This window comes from Apodemus sylvaticus, chromosome 7 (assembly GCF_947179515.1).
Source record: "Apodemus sylvaticus chromosome 7, mApoSyl1.1, whole genome shotgun sequence".
NCBI classification, from domain to species: Eukaryota; Metazoa; Chordata; class Mammalia; order Rodentia; family Muridae; genus Apodemus; species Apodemus sylvaticus.
The window spans coordinates 114,081,845-114,101,691 of record NC_067478.1 but is presented as its reverse complement, the minus strand read 5'-3'; the positions used below and the strand labels follow the sequence as shown (position 1 = coordinate 114,101,691).

Here is a 19,847-nt window from a genome sequence, read left to right as displayed (position 1 = left end):
ATTGATACAAGAAAAGGGTACCTATAAATGACACATCAAATTTAATTTAATGTTTATACAAAGCAGTCCTTATTGTTGTAGAATATTTACAAATCCTCAAACCAATTTTATAATATTCTTAAAATAGTGTATGGGTATTTTTACTTGTAAATTTTCATTTGTTATATTTTGTAAATGACCTTCTGTTATTCTCTATTTTCTCTTAAGAATGGTCACTACGTTACTATCAGCACAAATTTGTTCTTCCTTTCTAGAGTTGCTATTGTACTAAGATTTAATTCAATGCCTCTAATGTACACTTATTTATGAAAGATGTAATTGTTGTAGAAAACATTTAGAAAAAGAATTTTAGGCATGCTGTGTTTGTCAAAACTGGTCTGTGTTAATAAGATTTATGAAACTCAAGTTGTAGAGCTATTTGGGAATATCTGCATGAGCAATATAGGGCATCATAGATGCTCTTCTATTTGTCTCATTATTTGAATAAATTTTCTTTTTCAAAAGGTTTATGTTTAATAATAATGTAGAGAATCTGACAGATGTCTTGGAATTTCATCTCATTGCACTCTCAGAGGATCCAGACCTGCAGTTTCTCCTCTTTGGATTATTCCTGTCAGTGTACCTGGTCACCGTGCTTGGGAACCTGCTCATCATCATCCTTATAATCTTTGACTCACACCTGCATACTCCCATGTACTTTTTCCTGTCCAACTTATCTTTGATTGATATCTTTTTCATCTCAACCACAATCCCAAAGATGATTGTAGGCATCAGAATGCACAGCAGAGTCATTTCCTATGCAGGATGCTTGACACAAATGTCTCTTTTCCTACTTTTTGTATGTATGGATGACATGATTCTAACTGTAATGGCTTGTGACCGATTTCTGGCTATCTGTCATCCCCTTCATTACACTGTCATTATGAACCCCCAAGTCTGTGCTATCTTAATTTTGTTGTCTTTTTTTGTCAGTGTTTTTGATTCACAGGTGCACAATTTAATTGCCTTACAAGTCACTTGCTTCAAAGATGTGGAAATTGCAAATTTCTTCTGTCACCCTTCTGAAGTCCTTAATCTTGCTTGTACTAACACACTCAGCAGTAACATAGTAATATATTGTATTGGTGTCATCCTTGGCATTTTTCCTGTCCTGGGAATCATTTTCTTCTATGTTAAAATTGTTTTTTCCATTCTGAAAATCCCCTCTTCAAGTGGGAAATATAAAGCGTTTTCCACCTGTGGTTCCCATCTGTCAGTAGTTTGTTTATTTTATGGAACTGGGCTTGGTGTGTACCTTGGCTCAGTTGTGTCACGTTGTCCACGAAAGAATGTAGTGGCTTCACTGATGTACACTGCAGTGAGTCCTATGCTTAATCCTTTCATCTACACCTTGAGGAATAGAGATATCAGTAATGCCCTGAAGAGATGACACAGTAGGATTTCCTAATACAACAACATATGGCTTCCAATTAGGATCCTGACTTAGAATATAGTATGAAATCTGTTTGTTTTCAAAGTATTTTTAAAGATATTAAATAAATTCTGCATCAGGACTCATAATTTTTTGTTTATTTATTTGTTTAAATGTTGCTTATTACTTTTTGAAAACAGTATCATTCTGTTTAACTGAGATGAATAGGTGATGGCAAGGAAGGATTTCAATGAATGGGTGCCAAATTTCACTCCAGAAATTTCTCAATATTGGTGGTATTTACCCGTGTGTGTGTGTGTGTGTGTGTGTGTGTGTGTGTTTGCGTGTATGCATGTGGTTACCTTGCACAGGTGGCTCAGCAACTATTCTGAAATACTAACAATATTTAATAACTCAAAGATCAGACTAGAGGTTTTCAAATTTATTTATTGTACATTTCGCTTAATTCCAGATCCAATTACTGCTCGATAATCACAGTATTCAGTAGACATTTCCATAATAACCAAACTAATTGCTTTTTATGAAAATCTTTGAGATTTTCACACATATACATGAATTTAAAGCCATCTACTGGACCAATAGTGACTTAGAGTGCTTACATCACTAAGGACAGTGGTTTTACTCACAGCCTTAGATTGCTATTAGCTCTGATGTACAGATCAATCCTATAAGTACTTTCTATTATGCAGCTTATATTCAGTGAGGCCCTGTGAGTTTAAGAGTACCATCTCTATATTGTTTTTATAAAACATTATTTTACTGCTATCTAATAAGTTATCAGGGTATTACATTTATCCTGCTTTTTTGTAACAATTACTGAAATCTGAATGGGTCATATTGATTTAATACATAAAGATATTCACACTTAATCATATCATTTTAAACAAGTATACATCTCAGCATTAGTGGACAAGGATTCTAAAGAGAAGCTTCTTTGAATAATTTTGAGGGTAATGATTGTCTTATAGTATAATATTTAAGAGGCAGTATGATAGCATGTACATTTTCTAAAACAAAAGACATAGATTCACTCCTAGTTCTTGTAACAACAGGAGTTCTAGGCTTTGACCAAGTCCCTACAGTAGTGAGCATAAACGCCCTTTTACTCTTCTAACAATCCCCTCAAATCCAAACAAATTTACTCCCTTCTATTCCATAATTGCCCTTTAGCTTTATATTGGGCAGTCTATCTCACTGACCTTCAAACTCTCTATGTGATCCTTTATTGTCAGGTATTTTTATGAAATGCAGAAACCTAAAAATACAAAACTAATTTCCAGAAGTGAGAAGGATACAAATTCATGTTTCTGGGCCTGACTTATTTTACTGGGAATGGTTTTTTTCTAGCTTCATCCATTTACCTGTGAGTTTTATAATTTTATTTTTAATAATAGATTAGTAGTATTTCACTATGTAAATGTACAACAATTAAAGTATCCATTTATTAGTTACAGAAAAACTGAACTGTTTTAAGTTCATGGCAACTTGAACTTTTATTGATACATATAAATTTCTACAGATTATGGCATGTGAGAACAGAGACAGTTTAGATTCATATTTCCTCAGTGGAATATATTTTCTCCATTTTCCTTTCTGTAAGGCAACCGACATAATCAATAGGACAAGTCAGCAACCTATAGATTGGCAAAAAGTCTTCACTAACTCCACATTTGATAGAGGACTAATATACAAAATATATAAAGAACTCAAGAAGCTAACCATCAAAAAACCAAATAACCAAATAAAAAAATGGTTTAAAAGTACTTGAAATATTGAAATTCCTTATTCATAAAGGAAATGTGAATCAAAACGACCCTGAGATCCTACCTTACACAAATCAGAATGGCTTCATTTTGGGCAGGAAGGCAAACTAGTATAACAACTCTGTAAATAAATCTGGAGGTTCTTCAAAAAACTGGAAGTAGATGTACCTGAAGACCCAGCTATACCGCTTTTGGGCAAATACTCAAAAGATGCCAACCCAAGCCATTGGGGCATGAGTTCCACTATGTTAATAATAGCCTTATTTGTGATAGCCAGAAGCTGGAAACAACCCACATGTCTCCCAATGGAAAAAGGATATAGAAAATGTGGTTCTTTTACACAATGGAATGCTACTCAGCTATTAAGAATTAGGACATCCTGTACTCTGCAGACACATGGATGGAAGTAGAAAATATCCTCCTGAGTGAGGTAACTCAGACCCCAAGTAACATGCGTGGTATGTGCTCACCAATAAGCAGACATTAGCAAAGAAGAGCAAAATACCCAGGATACAACACACAGAACTCCAGAAGGTAATGAACCAAAGAGAGGGTCGTTCCTGGGTGGGAGAGGGAATAGAGAGGGTAAAAATGGGACCATGATCAGGTATTGAGTTTGAGGAACAGGACTGAAGCCATGAGTGGCAGCAGAATGAATAGAAATAGGCAACCTAAGGGGGTAAGGGGTTGGGGTAGCATCTAGAATGAAACAGAGACCTGGGAGGTAAGAAATGCTCAGGATTCAAAGGAAGGGATCTTAGAAGAAATGCTCAATAGTGAGGAGATGGAACTTGTAGAGTTCAAAGTACAAAGTACTTTGTACAAAGTACTTCAGTACAAAGACAAGACATTAGTTAGAAAAAAGTGGGTTGCCAGCCTACAGTAAAAATCTCTGTCACAGAATTGTTCTTGTTTAAAAGAACTGCAAGTTCAAAAATGGAGAAGAGATTGAGGGAAAGGAATTTCAGGGCTAGGCCAAAATTGCAGTTCATCTCAGGGGAAGGATCCACAGCTTGACACTATTACTGATGCTATTTTGTGCTTACTGACAGGAGTTTAGTATGGCTACCCTCTGAGACGCCCACCAAAGATCCGAAAGAGTTGGATACTTACACCTAACCAATGTATAGAATCCGGTAACACCTGTAGTTGAATTAGGAAAAAACTGGAAGAAGCTGAGGAAGAGGGCTACCCCATAGGAAGACCTGTAGTCTCAATTGACCTGAATCCCCAAGATCTCTCAATTCCTGAGCACCAACCAGTCAACATACACTAGATGATATGAGTATCCCAACACATATACAGCAGAGGACTGCCTGTTCTCACCTCAGTGAGAGAAGATGCACTTAATCCCTCAAGAAACTTTAGGCCCCAGGGAGTGGGGACCTCTGGTGGCAAGGGGCTGGGACTGGGAGGTGGGGATATTCTCTTGGAGACAGGGGAGGAAGAATGGTATGAGGAACTGTAGGGGGGCGGGCCAGGTTGGGACAATGACTAGACTGTAAAAACAATATTATTATTAATAATAACAGCATCAAAGTTGTTATTTTGGAAGTTAGATAAGTGCATAGTATAAAATGGCAGGAGTACATTCAAGTCCATTTCAGAAAGTATTACACATTCTGCTTAAATATTAAAACTTTTAGTTATTTAGTTTTTTCTTCCACCTGAGAAGATCATACATAAATACAATATATATTTATATAAATACTTCATTTTCACTTTACCTCCAACAGCTCTCTATATATCCTTCATCACATGTTCTCCAACCAATTTCTTGTCTTTACTTTATTAGCCAAATGAGTCCCATTAGTGTTGCCTATGTGTTCGAGTTTTGGAGAAATACTAGAGCACAGAATGATGATCAGTGGCCACATAGTAAAAAATGGATGGCTCTCCCTTCCCAAGAAACTATATCCTAAGCTGGTTGTTGGTGGTGCATGCCTTTAATCCCGGCACTTGGGAGGCAGAGGCAGGAGGATCACGAGTTTGAGGCCAGCCTGGACTACACATTTAGAGAGGCAGTCTGGGAGCTCACAGCACAGCTTGGTCCTGTGGCACAGAGTTTAGGTTCCAGTCCTGAGGCCTGTGGCGGTAGCCCTCAGACCTTTCCGCTTCCGGATCCAGATCAGCGTAGGCTGCAACACCACATCTCCAGGTCCTGCAAGAGGCAAGAGGGGCTTCCGGGCGGCCAGCAGGGAGAAGTCAGTGTGCTCCAGTGAATCCAGCAGGCCCCAGCAGGAGCCTTCAGGTGCCTGCTTTGGGATCTGAACAGCCTGGGCCACAGCACTCGGTCTCCAGGAAGTGTGGGAGACCTGGTGTGCACCCAGAGGCAGTCTGGGAGCTCACTGCACAGCTGGGTTTGTGGCATGGAGTTTACGTTCCAGTCCTGAGGCCTCTGGCGGTAGCCCTCAGACCTCTCTGCTTCCAGATCCAGATCACCCTGGGCGGCAACACCACATTTGCAGGTCCTACAAGAGGCAAGAGGGGCTCCGGGCGGCCAGTGGGGAGATGTCCGTGTGCTCCTGTGAATCCAGCAGGCCCCAGCGGGAGCCTTCAGGTGTCTGCTTCAGGATCTGAACAGCCTGGGCAACAGCACCCTGTCTCCAGGCAGTGCAGGAGGTAAGCTGTGCATCAGAGGCCACCTGGGAAGGGGCAGCTTGCACTGGTGAGTCCAGCATTGACAAGACCAACTAATACCAGTGAGAACTAGCTGGCAAAAGGCAAACGCAGGAACGTCACTAACAGGAATCAAGGCAATATGGCAACATCTGAACCCAATTCTCCTTTACCAGCATATCCTGGATACCCCATCACACCAGTAACACAAGATTTGGATTAAAAATCACTGGTCATGATGCTGGTACAGGAACACATGAAGGACATACTTAAAGAAATTCAGGAGAAAATGGATCAAAAGTTAGAAGCCCTTGCAAGGGAAGCACAAAAATCATTGAAAGAAATACAGGAGAATACAAAAGCCAATAATGAGGAAACACAAAAAACAATTAAAGAAATACAGGAGAGCTTTGGTCAACAGGCTGAGGTCATGAAAGAGGAAACACAAAAATCTCTTAAAGAATTACAGGAAAGAACAAACAAGCAAGTGAAAGAGCTAAGCAAAACCATCCAGGATGTAAAATCAGAAGTAGAAACAACTAAGAAAACTCAAAGGGAGACAACTTTGGAGATAGAAAGCCTTGGGAAGAAATCAGGGGACATAGATGCAAATATCAACAACAGAATACAAGAGATAGAAGAAAGAATCTCAGATGCTGAAGATACCATAGAAATCATGGACTCAACAGTTAAAGAAAATGCGAAATGCAAAAAGCTTGTAACCCAAAATATCCAGGAAATCCAGGACACAATGAGAAGACCAAACCTAAGGATTATAGGCATAGATGAGAGTGAAGTTTTACAACTTAAAGGGCCAGCAAATATCTTCAATAAATTATGGAAGAAAACTTCCCTAACCTAAAGAGAGAGATGCCCATGAATATACAAGAAGCATACAGAATTCCAAACAGACTGGCCCAGAACAGAAATAATTCCCGTCACATAATAATCAAAACACCAAATGTACTAAACAAAGAAAGAATATTAAAGGCAGTAAGAGAAAAAGGCCAAGTAACATATAAAGGAAGACCTTTCAGAATCACACCAGACTTTTCACCTGAGACTATGAAGGCTAGAAGATCCTGGGCTGATCTCATGCAGACTCTAAGAGAACACAAATGCCAGCCAAAACTACTGTATCCAGCAAAACTCTCAATCACTGTAGATGGAGAAACTAAGATATTCCATGACAAAACCAAGTTTACCCAATATCTATCCACAAACTCAGCCCTACAAAGGATAATAGGAGGAAAACACCAATACAAGGAGGGAAACTTCACCCTGGAAAAGCAAGATAGTAACCTTTCATCAAACCCAAAAGAAGTTAACCAATCAAATTTAAAAAATAACGTCAAAAATGACAGGGAGTAAAAATCACTATTCCTTAATATCTCTTAACATCAATGGACTCAATGCCCCCCCCCCCAAAAGACATAGACTAACTGACTGGATATGTAAACAGGGCCCTACATTTTGCTGCTTACAGGAAACACACCTAAGGGTCAAAGAAAAACACTTCCTTAGAGTAAAAGGCTGGAAGACAATTTTACAAGCAAATGGTCTCAGGAAACAAGCTGGAGTAGCCATTTTAATATCAGATAAAATTGACTTTCAACCCAAAGTCATCAAAAGAGACTCTGAGGGACACTTCTTGTTGGTCAAAAGAAAAATACAACAAAAAGAACTCTGAATCCTGAACATCTATGCTCCAAATGCAAGGGCACCCTCTTTCATAAAAGAAACTTTATTAAAGCTCAAAGCACACATTGCACCTAACACAATAATTGTGGGTGACTTCAACGCTGCACTTTCCTCAATGGACCGATCAGGAAAACAGAAACTAAACAGGGACACAATGAAACTAATTGAAGCTTTGGACCAATTAGATTTAACATATATATATATAGAACATTCTATCCTAAAGCAAAAGAATATATCTTTTTCTCAGCACCTCATGGTACCTTCTCCAAATTGACCATATAATTGGTCACAAGACACACCTCAACAAATATAAGAAGATCGAACTAATCCCATGCCTCCCCTCAGATCACTATGGAATAAAAGTGGTCTTCAATAGCAACAAAAACAACAGAAAGCCCACATACACGTGGAAACTGAACAATATTCTACTCAATGATACATTGGTCAAGGAATAAATAAAGGAAGAAATTAAAGACTTTCTAGAACACAATGAAAATGAAGACACAACATACCCAAATCTATGGGACACAATGAAAGCAGTGCTAAGAGGAAAACTCATAGCCCTGAGTGCCTCCAAAAAGAAAATGGAGAGAGCATACATTACCAACTTAATGACACACCTGAAAGCCCTGGAACAAAAAAAAACTATTTCACCCAGGAGTAGAAGACAGGAAATCATCAAACTCAGGGCCGAAATCAATCAAGTAGAAACAAAGAGAACCATACAAAGAATCAACCAAACCAGGAGCTGGTTCTTTGAGAAAATCAACAAGATAGATAAACCCTTAGCCAGATTGACCAAAGGACACAGAGAAAGTATCCAAATTAACAAACTTAGAAATGAAAAGGGAGATATAACAACAGAAACTGAGGAAATCCAAAAAATCATCAGATCCTACTACAAGAGCCTGTACTCAACACAACTGGAGAATCTGGAGGAAATGGACAATTTCCTTGACAGATACCAAATACCAAAATTAAATCAGGACCAAATAGATCATCTAAACAGTCCCATAATGCCTAAAGAAATAGAAGGAGTCATAGAAAGTCTTCCAACCAAAAAAAGCACAAGACCAGATGGTTTCAGTGCAGAATTCTATCAGACCTTCAAAGAAGAGTTAACACCAATACTCTTCAAACTATTCCACAAAATAGAAACAGAAGGAACACTACCCAATTCCTTCTACGAAGTCACAATTACACTGATACCAAAACCACACAAAGGTCCAACAAAGAGAACTTCAGACCAATTTCCCTTATGAACATCGATGCAAAAATACTCAATAAAATTCTTGCCAACCGAATCCAAGAACACATCAAAACGATCATCCACCATGATCAAGTAGGCTTTATTCCGGGAACGCAGGGTTGGTTCAATATACTGGAATCCATCAATGCAATCCACTACATAAAGAAACTCAAAGAAAAAAAACACATGGTCATTTCATTGGATGCTGAAAATGCATTTGACAAAATTCAGCATCCTTTCATGCTTAAAATCTTGGAAAGAACAGGAATTCAAGGCCCATACCTAAACATAGTAAAAGCAATATACAGCAAACCAGTAGCCAGCATCAAACTAAATGGAGAGAAACTTGAAGCAATCCCACTAAAATCAGGGACTAGACAGGGCTGCCCCCTTTCTCCTTATCTTTTCGATATTGTACTTGAGGTACTAGCTCGGGCAATTCAACAACATAAGGAGGTCAAAGGGATACAAATTGGAAAGGAAGAAATCAAACTATCATTATTTGCAGATGACATGATAGTCTACGTAAGTGACCCAAAAAACTCCACTAGAGAACTACAGCTGATGAACAACTTCTGCAAAGTGGCAGGTTATAAAATCAACTCAAGCAAATCAGTGGCCTTCCTATACTCAAAGGATAAGCAGGCTGAGAAAGAAATTAGGGAAATGACCCCATTCACAATAGCCACACACAGTATAAAGTATCTTGGGGTGACTCTTACCAAACATGGGAAAGATCTGTATGACAAGAACTTCAAGACTCTGAAGAAGGAAATGGAAGAAGAACTCAAAAAAATGGGAAAACCTCCCATGCTCATGGATCGGTAGAACCAATATAGTTAAAATGGCCATTTTGCCAAAAGCAATATACAGATTCGATGCAATACCCATCAAAATGCCAACTCAATTCTTCACAGAGTTAGAAAGAGCAATTATCAAATTCATCTGGAATAACAAAAAACCCAGGATAGCTAAAACTATTCTCAGCAACAAAAGAAAGTCTGGGGGAATCAGTATCCCTGACCTCAAGCAATACTACAGAGCAGTAGTGTTAAAAACTGCATGGTATTGGTACAGTGACAGGCAGGAGGATCAGTGGAACAGGATTGAAGATCCAGAAATGAACCCACACACCTATGGCCACTTGATCCTCGACAAAGAGGCTGAAAACATCCAATGGAAAAAAGATAGCCTTTTCAACAAATGGTGCTGGTTCAACTGGAGGTTAGCATGCAGAAGAATGTGAATTGATCCATCCTTGTCTCCTTGTACTAAGCTCAAATCCAAATGGATCAAGGACCTCCACATAAAGCCAGACACTCTGAAGCTAATAGAAAAGAAACTGGGGAAGACCCTTGAGGACATCGGTACAGGGAGAAAGTTTATGAACAGAACACCAATAGCATATGCTCTAAGATCAAGAATTGACAAATGGGACCTCATAAAATTACAAAGTTTCTGTAAGGCAAAGGACACTATCAAGAAGACAAATTGGCAACCAAAAAATTGGGAAAAGATCTTCACCAATCCTACATCAGATAGAGGGCTAATATCCAATATATATAAAGAACTCAAGAAGTTAGACTCCAGAAAACCAAACAACCCTATTAAAAAATGGGGTACAGAGTTAAACAAAGAATTCTCACCTGAAGAACTTCGGATGGCAGAGAAGCATCTTAAAAAATGCTCAACTTCATTAGTCATTAGGGAAATGCAAATCAAAACAACCCTGAGATTTCACCTTACACCAGTCAGAATGGCTAAGATTAAAAATTCAGGAGACAGCAGGTGTTGGAGAGGGTGTGGAGAAAGAGGAACACTCCTCCACTGCTGGTGGGGTTGCAAATTGGTACAACCACTCTGGAAATCAGTCTGGCGGTTCCTCAGAAAACTGGGCACCTCACTTCCAGAAGATCCTGCTATACCACTCCTGGGCATATACCCAGAGGATTCCCCACCATGTAATAAGAATACATGCTCTACTATGTTCATAGCAGCCCTATTTATAATTGCCAGATGCTGGAAAGAACCCAGGTATCCCTCAACAGAAGAGTGGATGCAAAAAATGTGGTATATCTACACAATGGAGTACTATTCAGCCATTAGAAACAATGAAATCATGAAATTCTTAGGCAAATGGATGGAGCTAGAGAACATCATACTAAGTGAGGTAACCCAGACTCAAAAGGTGAATCATGGTATGCACTCACTAATAAGTGGATATTAACCTAGAAACCTGGAATACCCAAAACATAATCCACACATCAAATGAGGTACAAGAAGAAAGGAGGAGTGGCCCCTTGTTCTGGAAAGTCTCAGTGAAGCAGTATTCAGCAAAACCAGAACAGGGAAGTGGGAAGGGGTGGGTTCGAGGACAGGGGGAGAGATGGGGGCTTACGGGACTTTCGGAGAGTGGGGGGCTAGAAAAGGGAAAATCATTTGAAATGTAAATAAAAAATATATTGAATTAGAAAAAAAGGAGACATTGACCAATTTTACCATGTAGATCCACAAGATTTATAGGTTATTGATAATAATTTTGATCATCCCCCATAACTTGAAGATAATACCACATTTCTGATGATACCACATATTAGACTCATAGAACATGGAGATATCACCTATTATTGACCAAGAAACTTCATCCTAGAATGTGATATCTACATTACACTGGAATAGAGGGAAATCATCACCGTCGTCCAGCTATGAATATGGAAGCGAAAACACAAGTAGCCTGAAAAAAAATCTGACAGGCTCAGTAGAATAGATAGTATAAGAATACTATTCTGATAAGATGTAAATCCTGTTTTGTGAGACTTGATCAATTCTTGCTGGTGTTATTGGGACCAAGAAGCTGATGATAGATCATGGATTCAAAGGACAAAATAAGTGAAAATTATACAAGACAATAGTATATTATAATTCATACTGACTTCTTACTATATCTATAGACAAATTCATTTCTCATCCCTCATTGTAGAAGCTCCATTTGATGTAGATTGTAATTAACATTTGTAACCAGGATGGTCAACATGTAGAGAATAAGAGTCTCTAGAGTAATCTTGATTTCCCTGGATATAGATGTCATGTCCATTCCCAAATGCCAGAGAATTTCAAGGAGGAGTATATTTTAAAAATGCAAGATCCAATGATGGAGGATTATTTTTAGAAAACAAATTTCCAGATATAAAAGAACAGGTACATATATAAAATCAGAATGGTTTTGACAGCATGCAGGAGACTTATCCAAGCTCAAGCAAAAATGTCAAAGCTTTTGTAAGCTGCCAAAGAAGGATAATCATAGATCAAGTTTCAGTTTTCTATGTGTAGCTATCCACTTTAACTAGAATCTCTCGGTGAAAATTCTGCCCTTTCTCCAGTGTATATTGCTGTATTCTATAAAAAGTCATCTGTCTCTACATAGACATTTATGTGGTTCCACTATTTTATTCCATTTAAGAATGAGTTTGTTTTGGGTTTTTATTGATGTTGTTGCTTTTTGTTTGTTTTGTTTTCTTTTCTTTTAACTTTAATCAAGCCCTGTACTTTAACTTGAAATCTGGGATTGTGATAACTCCAGAAGTTTTATTTTCTTTTGTTTTGTTTTAATGACATCATTAAGGATTTTTCTTTTGGTTATCTTGGGATTTTTGTATTTTATTTCTAAAATTTCTATAAAGAATTGCCTTGGAATTTTAATAAAGATTGAATTGAATCTGTAGATTCTGTTTTTTGTGATGCTTATTTTCAGAATATTGTTATTTTTATGAGAATTAAATGTTTTTCAATCCTTTAGCATCATATTCAATTTCATTTTCAGTGTTTTTAACTTTTCATTGTATAATATTGTCATCCCTGGTTAGATTTATTCACAGATTAGGATACTCTGAATAGTACCCTTTCTTTTTTGTGTTCTTATGTTTGTAAATCAGAAGGCTGATGGCTCTGGGGTATTAATTTTGTATCCTAATATTTTGTTAAATATATTTATAAGCTACTAGATGTTTCTAGTTGATCCTTTATGCTTTTGTATGTATAAAGATTCATTTCCTTCAAATAAAGATACTTTGACTTTCTACTGTACATTTTGTATCCCTTAATCTCCTTTAGTTGTCTTATTGTTCTAGCTAAGACATTAAGTAATATATTAAATAGGTATATAGAGAGTGGATATAATTTTGTTCATGATTTTAGTGAAAATGTTTAGAGCTCCTTTCCAAATGCCTTGATGTTGGTTGTTAAGAATGCTGTGGAAACCTTTACTATTGCTGCAGGTAGTATTCTCATGAACCTGCCTTTATATTTTTGGGTGGTTTCCTCTTCCACATTTTAATAAATTCTTTTTGTTCTCCTTGCTTCATGCTTTCATATATGGTGTTATTGTAGATTTTTTCTACTCTTGCCTACTTGATATTCTGTATTTCTGTTTGCTCTTAAAATGCACATCTTTCCATATATTATGGAAGTTTTACTCTAGCATTTGTTGAAGATTCTTACTGTCCCCTTGGTATGAGTCATGTTTTCCCTATATCAGTATTATTAAAATGCTTGATGAAGTTATAGTATTCTTGAGTTCTGGAATACTATATTCTTCAGTTTATTTAATTTTAATTTATTTCATACATTTCTATTTGGCATTTTCTCTTATTCACTTATCTACTCTACCCTGACTTTCAAGGTAGACAATCTTGCTTCTACCTGACCCAATCTATTGGTAAGACAGTATTCAATATTTGTTTTTATTTGAACCAGATACTGTTAGCGGAAATATATACTGTTGTAGCCAGTGTAAAAATCAGTATAAAGTGATTTCAAACAAATAAATGTGTCATATAGCTTTACTATATCATTCCTGGACATTTATATAATGTAATGTAATTATATAACATTCCTGGACAGAAGACTCCAGCCTAATATAACCTAAAGTTATATGTACAAAATGTTTTTGAGGACAGTTTTAAAAATATAAAATATGAAATCAACGTAGACCAACAATAACAGATGAGTTAATAAAAAACGTGTATTATATAGAATATGAAATGTCTTTTCATCCCTAAAAATAATGTTACTCTATATGGAACCAAAAAGAACTACTGGGCAGATAATAAGAAAATCGAAAATGATAATAAAGTTATGAGAGATGTGCTCAAAATATCCCAAAGTTTGGTTAAAAATGTCATTATATAATCCAATATCAAGTGCAATGTAAACAAATATGAGAACAAAACAATAAAAATTCTTCAGCATATATAAAAGTTTAGCATTTATTAAAGATCTGAGCAAATTTGCATACTTATTTAGATGAAGGGTTTTAAAGGTTTTATAAAGAAAAGTATAATTACTGAAAGTATTATATATCAGAATGCCTACTTCTTTGATGTTTTTTAAACTTGGTCTATATTTTAAATTAATAGTTATCAGTATAGGGTGGTATAAGTTACATAAATACATAGTACAATGTGACAAGACTACATTTAATGTCATTTCATAAATTGCATATTCAACCTTAATATAACATTAAAATATTTATGTATTTAATTTTTTTCCTATACATGAGAAGTTGATACATGTATACAATTAGATATAAACATATAAATCCTTCATTTTCACTTTTCCTTCAACAATTTTCCATATATCCTTAACTATATGTTCTGTACCTGGCTTTCTGTCTCTATTCTGTTTCCTGTTGAATACCATTAGAGTTGCCTGCATGTGCTTAAGTTTGGGAAAAATACAACAGCATCAAAATTTTATCAGTAACCATATAGTCAAAAGGAGAATGTGTTTCCTTTCACAAGAAAGCATAGCCTACAAACACCCATTCTATGAATCTGATATGAAAAACATTAATTTTTAAAACTGAATTTCTCACAAAACAATCAATGATTCAATATTTCTTTGCTGATGAATTATGTTAGGAAAATTTTGAAAATTATTATCTGTAATTAAACCACCATGTTTCCATTTATCCAAATCCTAAAATCATAGCAATACATAAAATGAAATCTAGTTCAATCTAAAGTATTTTGCCACACCAACTCCAGTGTCATCTGTGTGACATGATACTTGTCATCACGAAAAGGGCCTTGATGTTCTCCAAAGATAGTGCGCTTCCTGGGTTATGGGTTCTGCACTCTGTCTTTCTTCATACTATTTTTATTTCTTTGTACAGCATGATCCCAGGCAACAAGCTGGTTAATTGATAAAGGAGGATTTGATGTTCCAATGGAAGGAAAAGAGGATGTGGTGATTATGCCTTCTGTTCCCAGTCCTGGCCTCAGTGAACTCATGATGAAATTTAGTGAAAGATTTTGGAAAGTTTCTCATCAGGGCCCCCTGTTACTACTAGCCTTAGCAAAAGCAGTGTGAAAAAAATTGAGAAATTAGGAGATGTTATAAATAGGTTGCAACAGGAAGAATACATTATGGGAAAGTATAGGACTACTGGTGAGCTATTGCTTTATACACGTACTTATGATAAAGAAGGTAGCAGATGGGTAAATATACTGAAGGGCAGAAGGTCCTATAGTATTTCTTGAGCCAGACTACCTTGGTATTTCCTGTCCAAGGCAATACAGAGAGTTTTTTTAATGAAAGTGTATTAATTCCTAAGACATTCTGAATTTTGGTGGCAGAATGTAGGCATGGAAGAAGGCTTACAGCATAAAAATTGGCCTGAAGGCCCAGGTTCCCCTATTGATTAATAATGAAACTTCAGTGAGTAACCACAAGTTAGATTCGAAAGCCTCTTGTCTAAGGTTCATGACCATAGTCTTCTTTGGATCATGGTTCACAGGGCAAGAGTTCCTGTGGGCACCATGCCATGTCTACTTACTGTTCCAATTAAGATGGAAATGTACCTTGCTTAGTAATTGTTTGAGTGTTCCTAGAGGTGTGCTAACCTAGATCTGTTCCTTGTTGCTGTATTATAAAAATATCTTGCTAAAAAGTAAAGTTATAGCAGATTCAAACTGCTCTCTGGTATGTCTGTCTGTCATTTTTGCCAAACCTGTGCCTTCCTGACAACCAAAGCCCTGGTTCTCCCATGGCCATGATTTCCCTGACTGGGTCAGTCCATGGCAGTATTTCTGGCTAGGTTGCTTGGTGTTTCATTGTATAAAATTATATACACTGCCAATTTTTAGTTTTATATATTCAGAAAGCAGGTGAAAGTGAGGCTAGAACAAGTAACTTGGACATGTACAACAAGATACACCTAGATTTACTCCATATATGCATTAGTTTTTCACCATTTTATATTCAGAAAGTTAATTTCATAGATGCTACATGTTTCAAAATACCATTCATAGTTATGTGACACACAGTTAAGAAATTATAATTTAAAGGATTATACAGGTAGGTAATTTATGTTACTTGATGGAAAAGTTTCTGGAGGGCTTTTTTCATTTCCCTGTTTCTCAGGCTGTAGATGAAGGGGCTCATCATGGGAACTCATGGTATACATTACTGAAGCCACCATATTTCCTTAGTTGAACTAGAAATAGATGAGCTGAGTTAAACCCCTATACCTGTTCCATAAAATAAGCAAACAACTGACAAGTGAGATTCACAGGTAGAGAATGCTTTATATTTCCCTAACAAGAATGGAACATTAACAATAGAGGATTTTATAGTAGGAGTAAAAGATTCCTGAGATAGGGAAGAAACCAAAAATGACAATTAAAAAGGACCTGAATAAGTTATTGATAGAGGTGTCAGAGCAGGCAAGTTTTAGAAGCTCTGGAACAATGCAGAGGAAATGAGGGATTTCCATGTTATTGCAAAATTTTAGTTGTGAAACCATCAAACAGTGTATATGAGAATCCAAACATCTAATGAAAAACAACACAATGATGAAACGTCTACACAGGAGAGGATTCAGAATGACTTGGTAGTGTAGAGGGCAACAAATGGCTACCCATCAGTCATAGGCCATCACAGTCAGTAGTAGGCTTTCTATACACCCAAAAAGAAAGAGGAAAGATACCTGAGTTAGGCAGGCAGCATAAGATATGGATTTATTGTGGGTCTGCATGTTTATCAACATATTTGGGATGGTGTTGCTACTGAAGCCCATGTCAGACAATGAAAAGTTGTAAAGAAAGAAGTACATAGGACTGTGAAGGTGGGAATCAGAGATGATGGTCAAGATGATGAGCACATTTCCAAGAACAGTGAGGAGTTATATGAGCAGGAATAGAACATATAAGGGGGTTTGCAGTTTAGGGTCCTCTGAAATTCCAAGGAGAAGAAATTCCAGGATACCTGCTAAATTATTTGGTACCATTGGACAATAATATCTTTTGAAAACAACAACAACTTCAATAGCAACAGCAGCAACAACAACAACAAAGGACTCTTGTATTGAATTAAGCACTATAGAGGTAGCTGGCTACAGTTTTATAATGCATTAAGTAAGAAAAATATGTTCATTCATGAGGATTCTTACCATGTATACAAAATTCACTTATTCAGAAAAAAAGTTCATAGGTTAGGAGCATTGTCTTCTGTTTGGTAGTTTGATCATTTAAAAAAGTAGAATCCATAATTTGAATGTAGATCAGTGTTACTCCCTTTATTTATTTAAGGTAAGAACCTATATACAATTCCATCAAAAAAGAGGTTAGAGAAAGGAAATGGAAAGAGAAAAAAAAGAAAAAAGAAAAGAAAAGAAGAAAGGAGAAATGAACTAAGAAAAGGGGGGAAATTTATTCAAATGGAAGAGAGGAAAAAGAAAGTTCAGAAAAGAAAGGAAAAAGAAAAGAAAAAAAGAGGGTGAAATGAGTTTTCTTAGAAGTTTGTCAGTGAAGATACATCCATGGTAGACAGTGAGTTATTCCAACCTCTTTCCATTACTCCTTTATTCTTCCTCTCCAATTCATTTTCATTTCTGCAATTCACCAAGACACCACCATCAAAGGCAGAGCTACATGGTCTAATTTTATAAACTATAAAACTGTGACCTACATAAATTCCTTTAGTAATAAAAAATCTTTACTGTCTTGGGTATTTCTAGAATAAAGAAAAAATAAATACCAGTAAAAATATGGACAATGTACTTTTAATGAAAAATTTCAGTTGTAGCAAATTCTAACAACTTCAATGTCCTCTGTGACAATTACTGTTTTCACACATATTGTCTTTAGGACATCAAACCCAAAATATAGTAGAGATGAAAAATATTTTCAAAGAACAACTTCATGTTCCATCTATGTTCATTGATGGAAAAGTAATTCTAATAAAAGTACACTGTGAATAAGTTAGTGAATTTTATCTTTTACAAGTGCACTAAGTTTACTTCCTTGGATTAATGTTTTGAATTCACAGGCTAAAAACATCTGTTAAGAGTTGAGTCAGCAGCTAAAAAGCTCTTTCTTCCCTTCCAAGACACCCAAATTTTATTTTTAGCACCCACATCAGGCATCTCAAAGCAAGCTGCAACTCAAACACTTTTGGAACCTATATACCCTTCTGGCCTTACTGGGTGCCTACACACAATTGTATTTTATGCGAAAATAAAACATATATTCAAAAATAAAATTAAAATGATAACAAAATAAAATAATTTAAAAATAAAATTAAAAATATATTCCTACTCTTATAAGGAAAAAAATAGAGTAGTCTTTGTTAGTGATGAAATTCAGACATTGAAGAATAAGAAACTATGTAGAATGAGGTCAAATATTAAATCCTGTAAATAAAAACAAGAAATATAACAAGAAAACAAAAATTTCAGGAGCAAGTTGATCAAAATGTGCATAGAAAAAGGAATAAATTAAATCTTCTAATAACAATATTTTGCTGAATGAAATGGTGCTCTCCATTTGTATTATATGACTGTACTTAATTCTATCTGTCATTTGTTCAAGTCACCAGCTAGGACCACGATTATCAAATCTACTTACTGTTATAATATCTGGAATAAGCTTAGATGAGAAAAGTTATAGTGGTAAAAATCATTTGCTTGATATCACACTGACAATAAAAATCATATGAGATGAAAAATTATATTTTATTTAATCACTAGGATTAAAAAGTATATTTTAGCTAATAAATAATTAAATTATTGGGTTAAATTAGTTTAATTAAAATTTAAGATCTATGTAAACAACTCGATCAGTTTCCTTAAATTCACATGAAGTTTTGAGATATAGTTAGAAGTTCCCAAATATTTTCAAGCAATTTTAGTTTGGTGATTTTAAGGTGGATGTGTTAAATCTTTGGGTTACAAGTCAACTTTGACAACTCTTGGTCCTATTTTTGAAGACAGACTCTCCTCAGATCCTGGACCTCGCCTGGTCAGTGGCTAGTTAAGGTTCAAGATTTGCCTATGATTATTCATCCATTTCCAAGATTACAGACACACCCACCCATATCCAGATTATTGATATGTATTCTTGCAACCAAACACATTGTGTGGATTGAACATTCTCACCCACTGTCTCATCTCTCTGGATCCCTCTATCAGTTTTCTATGTCCTTAATATGGAACCTCTAATTGCAGTTTTATAATTCTCCTAGGCTTGGAATGTGTGTGTGTGTGTGTGTGTGTGTGTGTGTGTGTGTGTTTGGGGATGTTTGTAAGAATAAATGATGAAATATCAGTAGAAGTAAAATTAAATCAGGACAATTTGCATATTTGGTACAATTAACACTCAGATTGTTTTCATTTCAACCCCGTGTTAGGTCCACTCTTACTGTACCTATGGCTCTGTTATATCGGTCACACAAAGAGAAAAACAAGATGGCTGTAAGTTTTGTGTGGGATTACATAGAAGAGAAATTGGTAAAATAAATGACTTTTAGATATACAGGGAATGGAATCTGACCATCTCTATTTAATCTGTTATCAATTCTGCTGTATACAAGTCATATTAATAATTACAGAAAATGGTCCACCCTAAAAACCTTCATAAAAATAACATTACATTTACTTAGGTAAATTACACATATGTATATATGTGTACAGATGCACACAATTGCAATTAGTGAATAAAAAGAGGTCTTTAATGTGAAGAAGCATGTAGATGTTTTACATGAGGGTTGGGAAGGAAGAAAAACAAGGGGAAAATGTAATTAAATT

At 36.0% G+C, this 19,847-nt stretch overlaps 1 protein-coding gene and 1 pseudogene across 1 annotated transcript; one reads left to right on the top strand and one right to left on the bottom strand.

Annotated features, from left to right (window-relative positions):
• The first annotated feature begins 508 nt into the window (after positions 1–508).
• On the top strand, positions 509–1,429 carry LOC127690129 (olfactory receptor 7E24-like). Its single transcript, XM_052189679.1, has one exon. The coding sequence runs from the start codon at positions 509–511 to the stop codon at positions 1,427–1,429; it is 921 nt and encodes a 306-aa protein (XP_052045639.1).
• A 14,700-nt stretch (positions 1,430–16,129) lies between these two features.
• LOC127690128 (olfactory receptor 7E24-like) lies at positions 16,130–17,051 on the bottom strand (annotated as a pseudogene).
• Between the last annotated feature and the right edge of the window lie 2,796 nt (positions 17,052–19,847).

Excerpts from the sequence above, each read along its gene's own strand:
- LOC127690129 (XM_052189679.1), top strand. The coding sequence starts at position 509 with ATGTTTAATAATAATGTAGAGAATCTGACAGATGTCTTGGAATTTCAT.